Source organism: Vitis riparia, chromosome 17 (assembly GCF_004353265.1).
Source record: "Vitis riparia cultivar Riparia Gloire de Montpellier isolate 1030 chromosome 17, EGFV_Vit.rip_1.0, whole genome shotgun sequence".
Taxonomy (NCBI): Eukaryota; Viridiplantae; Streptophyta; class Magnoliopsida; order Vitales; family Vitaceae; genus Vitis; species Vitis riparia.
This window is the reverse complement of record NC_048447.1, coordinates 8,509,815-8,520,196: the sequence shown is the minus strand read 5'-3', so window position 1 is coordinate 8,520,196 and position 10,382 is coordinate 8,509,815. Positions and strand designations below refer to the sequence as shown.

At 33.5% G+C, this 10,382-nt stretch overlaps 1 protein-coding gene across 1 annotated transcript; it reads right to left on the bottom strand.

Moving 5' to 3' along the window:
- Positions 1-2,761: 2,761 nt before the first annotated feature.
- LOC117904764 (quinolinate synthase, chloroplastic) lies at positions 2,762-8,911 on the bottom strand. Its single transcript, XM_034817519.1, has 7 exons — positions 7,986-8,911; positions 6,934-7,218; positions 5,530-5,748; positions 5,189-5,368; positions 3,992-4,504; positions 3,193-3,354; positions 2,762-3,099 (listed from the first exon to the last, which is right to left on the bottom strand). Exons 1-7 carry the CDS (start codon positions 8,772-8,774, stop codon positions 3,019-3,021), a joined length of 2,229 nt encoding a protein of 742 aa, XP_034673410.1. The 5' UTR covers positions 8,775-8,911; the 3' UTR covers positions 2,762-3,018.
- Between the last annotated feature and the right edge of the window lie 1,471 nt (positions 8,912-10,382).

The following is a 10,382-nucleotide window of genomic DNA, read 5'->3' as shown; positions in this document are numbered from 1 at the left end:
TTTATATTAATACTTATTTTATTTTTGTTTTTCTTTATTGGAAGAACACACACGTAGGTGTCAATGCGTTCTCAAGTTGGGTTTGTGTCATACATTGGACAACAATGTTTAAATTTACTAAAAAACATTATTTGATCCAAATAACAGCCCTAGAGATAGTAATTTATGCCCGATAGAACACAATACCGACTTCTATAATTCCTTTAATAAATATATTAGACTCATTTAATAAATTAATTGGTTTAGATGATATGGAATTGACATAAATAACCTAATAACACTACTTTACACTATTATTAATAATAATTGGTTTAAATTTTTAAAGATTTTATATTTATAAAATATTATTTCAAAATATTTTTTTATTATTGTAAGTTTTAATTTATAACCTAATAACAATTAACAAGTAGGGTGGCAATAGGCAAGGGGAGAACATGTAGCAACTTGCCTAAATCTCATATTTCCCACGTGGTCTGTCGATCAAGCCAACGATTCCCTTCTCAAAGTAATAGAGAGAGTCTTTTTCATTTTCCAATATGTAGCTCCACGAGCTAGGAGCGCATCATCAAGGCAAGGCCAATACGAATATAAGATTATCATCATAACCATTTTCTTGTTTCTTATGTTACATTATATATGAATTGTTACAAATAATCTTTTAACATAATTTCAATCCATTAAACTCATTAAACCTATTAATATCATTACAAACCATTTAACATATTTAAAATTTTAAAAATTATTTTTTTAGGTGCTTTAAATTTTAAGTTTTAATTTTTTTAAAATCTTAATTATTTTAATTATTCAATTTCAATTATGATCTATTTAGTAATATGGAAAATAAATTAAAATTTTAATTTTATTTAATATTTTTATAATAAATTTTTTTAATCTATATAATTAAATATTACTTTAGTTAGTCATTTAATTTTTTTAACTATATAATATTTATAATTAAAAAAATACGCTTACTTTTTGTAATTTTTAAATATATAAAATTAATGGATTCATATGGGTTAAACCGATCATAAATTGAGTTATAAATTATGTCATTTTAATACAAGAAAAGTAATCAGATTAAAGGAATTAAGTATTTAAACTTGAACATGATGGGTTATATGGGACCAATTATGACACAACAGTGAAACCTAATCCCAACCCAATAAATTTTGTATCATTTTTTAATTGTATTATCATGTGGTGTAAAAAAAAAAAAAAACAGAAGAAGAAGAAGAAGAAGAAAGAAACCCAAAAATGATGTGCATGCAAGGGAACTTAACCTTCTCATGGAGACAAATTTGAACCATTAACCTAAACCTCAACTCGAGTCCAATCCAATCTTATGATATTGGGGCATAGGTTGATTGTTTAAACTCAAACCTACCTTTAACAATTAAAGCATGAAAACTCCAAAAATAATACACATGAGATGAGATAAAAGATGTAAAAACAATATGCATAGGTTGACCAAGGAATGGAAACATTTACGAAAAAAGAGGATTAATTTTATTCACACCCTTGAAGTTTAGTATGAATACATTAAGTCATCATTAATTTCACATTTTGTCGAGTAGCATTCTTATATATGTATTTCATATGTAAAATTCATTTTTTATAAAACTATTCAACACACAATTGAAACCAATTGTGACCAGGTATATTTACAACAAATCTCGTGGTCGGACTAAAATTAACCCTACAAAAGAAATAAATAAAGGAGATATGACTTACATTACCATTTAGTTAAGCTTTGTATCATTTTTAACTAATAAACCTAATTATATTTATTCAAAATTAGGGTTGGGCTTAGTGTAAGAGTTAAGTTACTAGTCTCATCTTAACACAAAACCAAAGCATCCAACCTTAGCCATTTACATGCCTAGATTAATCCCTCACTTTATTCTCATTTCTTTTCTATTCTCATTTCTTTTCCCGTCTTCTTTCAAGTTGAATGCGGTGTTTGGTAAAACCTAATATTTATTACTTAATAACTTAAGTTGAATTTAAGTTGTTAACTTAAAACTTATGATTTAATTTTTATTTTAAATATTAAGATTGTTTTATAAAATTCACTTAAAACATATTTTAAATCATTAAATTAACATATTTATCCTTATAAATTATAACTAAAATAAAGGAAATTGAATAACATTAGAGATAGAGTAACAAAAGATATCATAAAAGTAATTAGACCAAATGAAGGTAAAAAAATAAAATAAAGATGTAAACTTAATAATAAATTAATTGTTTTTATTTATTACTTAAAATTATTTGACTTTTAAGTTATATCATTAAGTTATTTTGTCAAACATATATAATTTACTTAATAATGTAAATTAAGTTATCAAGTCACTTTAAGTTAATCTACCAATCACACTAAGAGAAAAACAAAAATAACATGATTTGTTTATGACAATTTTTATCCAATAATACCATCTATTAGAATTTATAAAACCTTTACATCAAATTTTTTTTTATCTTTACACAGGTAGATATGATAATTACTTAGTTATATGCTAAGTACAGTCCTCATAAGAAGAAAAATTAATTTTAATTTTAATTTTCGAAAACTTATCTGATTGGGTAACTTTAAGAATGGTTTCAGAAAATGGAAAAAGTAATCCATTTTTTGTAATGGACTAAGTTCAAATTAAAATCAAATATGAAGAGGAGCCCAGATGAGTCTTACAGCAAGAAGTTTTAGAGACATGAGCTTTACTTTTCAACCGCAGAGATGGTGGAGAGGCAAAGGGATCAAGCATATTTAACATGAATTTTATTTATATATAAATTTAAGACTGAACTATCTGTTGAACAAACAAGGGAAACAAATGTGAGAAAGAAAAGACTTGTATCACAAAAATTGTGGTGAAAGGAAAGTACTGGCACCAGAAACAGGACAACTTTTGCTTCAAGGGAAGCCTTCCACCACATTGCAACCCGACTCAAATAGCAGCAGCCGTTTCATGGCCTATAGTGCTTGACTAATTGAAGTTGATGTTTCTTGTCCTACCCTGTTCAACTTATTGAAGTTGATCTTCCATTGCTGTGCGAATGGAGGATCTGGGAGACGAGCTTCTCTGGCAATTCTTTTGTAGCCTGCAAAACCAATTCAGAAGAAGTGAAGATTAACAACTGAAATGTTTCCATTTTGATGATCGAGGGAGATTGAAAATTCCAAATGGAACCAACCTGGAAGTGTCTCATGTTCAAAATGGGCTCACATCCAACATCTGCAATAGAATTCCCATTAGGAGTTTGCGAATGGAATCGCCCAGCTTCATAGTCTGAGAGTACTTCTTTCTCATGAGGCAGATGGTGGCAAACTTTAAGCAGTGAGCTAAGAGAATTCATCTGGTACATCACACAGAGTACAACACCATTAGTCCAGCTTCAAGCATGATACTGTTAGTGGTATATGGAAGGTCAGAATGAGAGGAACCATCATCTCTGAAAGGCAACTCAAAAGATCTCCTAGAAGGTGAATTTATTATAGTGCTAAACAGGCCTAATCAGAAGAGGATGTTAAGCCAAATACTCTTATTAGCTTCAAGAAAGAATATAACTTTGATGCATACAGAAGAAGAACCCAGGAATCAAACCCTTTACCACCTGGGTCACAAGGCCTGGGGGAAAGATGTTTACCCTCGTATCTCACACCTTTCTTAGGTGTTTCAACATTTTCTTCCACTACCATTTGTATATTCATTTTCAAAAAGTTCCAGCACATTTCCCAAGCCACTCCCCATAAATTCCTGTATTTCAGGAGAAAAAAAGGTAGTCCATATTCTAATGTGGTTCTCAATAAACACAATGGTATTTGGTAACTATGGCGTGTTCATGCTCAAGCAGGCATGTCACTTAAGATATAATGGATTCTGCAGATGCAATTGCAGCTTTATGCATCCATACATGAGCCTAAGGGCTGTGAAAAATTCTCTAGATTTGTTTCACTGTGCAGGTAAGTATGCTAATATAATTAAGCACATACCTTCATGTAAGGACAGGATGCACAGCCACCATGAATAGAGCATCCCTCCCCACTAGCAACTCCAGGTATCACGGGGAGTATGAAACCGCCCATTTCAACAGAATTTCGCCCCAGGTATGAATTTGATGATGTTTTGGTCAATGATTCTGATGAAACAGGAAAGACAATCTCAACAGTGACATCTGCACTCCCAGAAGAGGATTTGGCAGAACCTAACAAAGTCCGAACTGCTGCAACAATTGAAGTCACCATTCCTGATTCTGTTCCTAATACAAATTGGAGGTGGTCATTCCGATTCTTATCCAAAGATTCTTGAACTCTCTGTTTTATGAAATCTAATATATTTTGGGTGGAACCCACCACCCCCGTTCCTCTTCTCTTTGCTTCCATAGCCAGAGAGAACATTTCTCCAGGGACCTCCAAATGAGCAGTTAGGAATGCATCGCAGTACATTTCATTTATCTTCTCCACAACTTCGTGTCCAAAAAGATGATGGACAATGCATGTTCCATCCTGGTACATGAAAGTCATAAGGTCAGCAAAAAGGAAGTTCTAGTAGTAACTGAACCATAGTCTTGAAATGCAAGAATATGCATTGATTGTACATGCAGAAAGATATTACTTAATGAAAATATCATAAAAGGTAACCATGTACTAAGGCTATACTGAATAACATGTCAGATAAATCAGATCACAGATGTCGCACTAGATATTTGCATTTAATTGAGGCAAAATAAAGGAGGCAGGCCCCCAGAGGCAGAAGTTGAGGATCAGACCATAATGAAAAGGAAATGTTCCAAATAGCCATATACAAACAGCCCAGGGAAGGTATATTAGTCCCATTGATCATTTAAGAGGAAAAAAAATGAAAAGAAAATAAAAAAAGCAAAGCACATCAGTTCTAAATAATCCACTTGTATTATTTGTCATAAAACAATTCCATTTGAATCACTTCAATCTGTTCAGTGTTTAGTTGATGGACAAGCAAGCTTGTAAGTATAACTTGAAGCTCTACAAGCTTGCAGAACTTCTAAATATTTAGACAGCTAAGCAGTGAAAAGTAGTTCCTGATTCCCAGAAAAAATAGTTATAAACACCACTGGAATACTAGCAGTAGCGACTAGAGCACTCAATAACCTAATGGGAATTAACTATGGAGCTTAAGGATCACCAAATTAATATTAAATGAGAAATCACCTGATAATAATGCAGGTGAGATAGCAATGATTTTATTGAATCTCTATTGTGTTGTGGATGTATCACAGCAATTTCTTCATCAGTCATTGTAGTCATTTGCTGAAGCAACTCCCTAATGTTTGCACCCATGTAGGTATCAGGTCCATACCATATGTTTAAATTTGGAACTTGAGCAAATGCCTGCAAGAAGGAAAAAGAAAGCATGGGGCTTGCATTTAAGATGGGGGAAGAAAAACCACTCCCTCGAGAGGTGGCTCAAGAAACCACATAATACAAAACTCATAGACAAGCTCTAAATGATGCAGAAGATTATAATTAAAGAAACTGGTGATAATACCAACCTGCAGAATGGTTTGCACAACATTAGAAGAAGTACAGGTAATTGTTGGCACAAGTTCATGAGCATATGCTTTTGTCTCTAACGAAGTGTTTATATAAACAACATGCAAAGCAGGAGGTGAGGCAGAAGCAGCTTCAAGATAATTCATATATGCAGGTGTAGCAGCAGCATCTGCCAAAGAGCAACCAATGCGTTCATTTGACATCCTGTAAACACCAACCTGCATATGACATCACATCATCAAGATACAGCAAAAGAACCAAACAATGAATTGCCTTAGTAGTAAATAACACCAAAAATTAATTCAAGTCTCTCATTTATGTAACACGCTTCATCTAATCCAAGCAAGAAAGTTAAGAAAGCAGAACCTTCTAGGGAAGCCCCCCACCACCCTCATTCCTAATGGCTAATCTGTCTACCCATCAGATCTTCATATATTAGAGCCTTGCTTTGTAAAGGATCGGGTCCAAAACAAGTTAATCGACATATCATCCAAATAGCTCATGTATCAGGTTTTCATGAATCAACAATCTTCTTAAGTGAAGGATCTAAATCAGATGAAAGTAGACATATAAGTAATAAGAAAAGTAAATTGAACGCATAGCTAGTAACTCAAAACAAAGGATTCATGTTAGTCATAATTGACTGTGAGTGGACCAAACCACCAAGTATCCAGGTAGATCTTATTTAGTTTTAGACTGTGTTTGCATTTACCAATTTCATCAATGTTAAGAACATAATCGAAGAGCATGGCATCTGAGGTTAATGATATGTAAAAATAAACAAGCAGCAACGAGCTTCTGAATATTTGCAATGCTTCTTACATTGACTGCAATGAAATGAAATGAAATGAAATGCTTCTAATACAATCTCTTATTTACCTATCAAAAAAAAAAAAATGAAATGAAAGGGCACCTAGATCCGTCCACCAGTTAGAATTACCACTTTGTGAAGGGAAAAAGCAAAAAGGATTTTGGTCTCTAACATTTCAAGTTAAATATCTGAAAATCACGGGTTTCAGATAGTAATAATGTGCAGACTAAGCGGCACACAATTTGCAAGCTCGTTAAAAATTACCGATTATGTATGTGCATATACACACCATAAAATTTAACCAGCAGTCCAGCGTTGATTCCTAAATGAGTTTAATAGTTCATTTTTTTATAGGAAATTTTTTTTATTTATTTTTAAAATTTTTTATGCTTTATTTTTGCCCCCATTGGGACTTGAATTTGAAACCTCTCATAAGCCCACCCCAACCTTTTACCACTTGTGCCAAGCCTCAAGGGCAAGTTTAAAAGTTCACTTCATCTACTCTGTTATCTAGAATGAATGAGAGCAGCTCAGAATTCCATATACAAATTGCCAAATGATTACAGAAAAGGCATGAGTAATAAAAGGGTACCTCTCCAAAGCCAGCTTGATCAAGGATGGCACGCACATTTTCTGCCATAAAATCTACGCCCAAAACTGCAATGAATTGACATCCAGCTTTTGCCATCTTGACAGCCATATCTGCCATAATTAATGAGTCAGAGATGTAAATGTGAGGCCACTCCTTCTGTGCAGCAGTCAAGACACCTTGGACCTCAGGATCCATGTAAAAGTGTGCCGCAACACCAATTTTCTTCTCCTTTAGCACATTGACTAGTTCTTTAACCTTTAATTCCTCTGGAAACAGAAATCTTGCCTGCAATTAATTACACTAGAAAGGAACTTAGGATTTTAATACAACTAGGAATTATTAATCATGATAAATAATGAAAATTAGGTATGCGAATTATTAACCGATGGATCAGTAAGGGTGAAAAGCATTGCCAAACATAAGTAAAGGTCTTCTATCATAACAAATATGATAGTAGCAAATTTCAATGAGAGCACATATGTAGTTGTCAAAGAACATCTAGGAAGACACAGCCGCTGGTTGCTGGTGCATCTAGGTGGCAGCCCATTGACATATAACATATTACACAGTACACGACACTGTATAACTTCCAAGTTGACCACAAATTATTCAATTGAATGCAAACTATTGTGTATAGGGAATATACTAAAGAAACCTTTACCCGGATAACTTTACATTCATTTGAGGTTTTCTTTTCAATGAATTCAAACATAAACACTTGGAAAATTACAGGGCAAAAATTCCAAAGATAACTAATTGAGTGATTGATGCAGTTCTCCACGTGGACCTCCCTCAATTTTGAGATCACTCACTTCATATCTTTTATAATTCCAACAAGTTTGAAGATTTTGGTAGTCTTGGGTATTAAATTTGGTCTTATGTTCACCTTCCACCCATCTGAAACTCGTTCCACATGATACCCATCAAATATAATAGCTTTTCATGACGCTATTAACATTCAACCAATTGTAACTATAACCACCATCTCCATGAAAGGCAAAGAAAGATCGAAAAGAAATAAATAAAAAGAAACAGAGACATGTACTGCAAACCTGGGCTTCAGCATAGCTTCCCTTTGCATGGATACCATCAGCGTTGATTACTAGCGACGGAAAAGGATCGGCACGAGGCTTTCCCGCTCTATCAGCGACCAAAGCCTTAGTCCTTTTATGCATACCAATCAAAACATTGTGCCAAGTATTCACTCTGGAATGACCAGCACCGGGCAACCCAACATTCAAGGCAGCCAAATCATCCGTTTTCAACGCCAATACCTCCTCCGGCGCCGCCCCGTCCAGCACCCAAATTAAACACGAACAAAACCCCTTCGTGATCTCCGAGTCCGAGTCCGCCGCGAACCTCATCCTCCCCTCTCCATCCATCTTTACCTCTAACCACACCTGCGCCGTACACCCCATGACTCGATTTCCCGCCACCCGCGCGGACTCCTCCAACGGCGGAAGCACACTCGCGTAGTGCAGCAGTCGCTTCACGCGATCAACCGGCTCCTCCAGAGCCCGAAACTCAGAGATCAAACGGCCCAGCTTGCACGACGCGAGCTCCGACGTTCGCGACGGAGAAAACGACACCGCCGAACAAGAGAAGGAAAACCCAGGACTCCGAGAATTGGGCTTGAGCGGAGACTGGGAGGAGGGAGCAGAATCAGGAGGCAGAGACTGAATGCACCTGATAGACTTAAACACGGGCAAATCACCACCCGGAAACCTCAACGAAAACAAGCCCGGGTTAGGGCTAGGGTTAGGGTTAGGCAAAAGAGAAAAAAAGGAGGAAGAAGAAGAAGAGAGAGAAGACGAAGAAGCTCTGATAGTTGCAGAGTCCATTGCTAAAGGGAACGAAGAAGAAGAAGAACAGAGTGCAGAGAGAGAAAAGAGAGAAGGCGGCCTTAAAGTGCGGACCTTGACAAAATAGAGAGAGAGAGAAAGAGAGTTAACGGATGTATGGCCATGGAGAGCAGAGGCAACATAGCCTTTAATTAAATGCTAGGCCTATAACGTTCTTCCACCCTACCAATTTCTCTCCTCTCTGTTTGTTTCGCGAGAAAATAATTTCTTCCACGTCAGCATATTAAGTTTTTGTAAAGGAAGTTATGAAAATCATTTATGTTATTTTTCCCTGTTTGGAAGTACCCAGTCACCTTCTATGATGCTTAGCACAGAAATCAAAACATTTGGTCATAATAAAACATATATTTATTTAATTAAAATTATAAAAATATTAAATCAATTTTTAAGAATTATACTTTCAAAATATAATTTATAAATATAAAAAATTAAAAGTTAATTCAAACATATTTGTTAATGTAATTTAGGGTGAACCATAACAAATATAACCATCAAATATTTGGAATAAATAAATAAATAAATGTGATTCCTAGTTTGATATTCTTCTTGTTTTCTCTTTTTAAAATAAAAATTAATAATAAATTTTTCTAAAAGATAAATTGTTTTCTTAGAGATTTAAAGCTCATTTCCTCGTGTTATCTTAAATTTGTTTTTAAAAACTATTTTAAAATTAAAAATCACCAAACCGTTTATGAAAACAAATTTTAGAAAATATGATGAAATAAGTTTATATTTTTCTTTTGTTTTTAAACCGTTGGTAAAAATAACTTGTACTTGCTTTCTAAAAATTGTTTTTTATTTCGTTTTTTTTAAAATCATTTTCAAGAGAACAACAACAAAACAATGTTAAAAAAATTTTAAAACAATTTTTTATTTTTAAAAATAAAAAACTTTTTAAAATCACACGACCAAATAAGCTCTTATACTAAATTTTTTTTAGAGATTTAAAAAATTGAAAATTCTTTTATATTAAATAATATTCATGATTAAAATATTAAAATTTTATAAATAATATTTTTTTTATATTATGTTATTCAATATATGAAAATAATTTATATATTATATATGAATATTAGTTTATAATTTTTTAGTTTTTCCTTTTTAACCATAAATTTAATTTATAATTGTTGGATTTAAGGGTATGGAAACAAATTACTAGCCCCAAAGACACAAACAAAGAACATAATTAATAAGAAAAAAAAAAACTTATTGGCTGAGATGTGACAAACACTGTCCTTGAAATAAATCCACCCTCCTCGAAGACGAACTCCGTCCACTAGGGTACCAGTGGTCTACCTCCAAGATTCAAAAGCTAAAAGTCAGATCTCATAGTGGGTGCACTTTGTAAGTGAGATGTGTACAACTCGAGTTTTGAAAAAATTCATCAAGATAGATGTATGAAAAGACTCTCTGAAAAATTCTCTAAAAATTTGATATTCATATTTAGAGAGTGAGAGGTAATCTGTTTTTATAGGTCACTAATACAATCCTAATGGGACTCTACTTGTAATTAGAATATGACTCAAAGTGGAAGAGGATTATACTTATAAATGGAATGGGACTCCACTAGCACAATTCCAATAGGAC

Excerpts from the sequence above, each read along its gene's own strand:
- LOC117904764 (XM_034817519.1), bottom strand. The coding sequence starts at position 8,774 with ATGGACTCTGCAACTATCAGAGCTTCTTCGTCTTCTCTCTCTTCTTCT. Across the intron at positions 7,219-7,985 it reads GAAGCTATGCTGAAGCCCAG|GCAAGATTTCTGTTTCCAGA; the intron begins GTTTGCAGTACA and ends AATTAATTGCAG. Across the intron at positions 5,369-5,529 it reads TTGTGCAAACCATTCTGCAG|GCATTTGCTCAAGTTCCAAA; the intron begins GTTGGTATTATC and ends TCCTTCTTGCAG.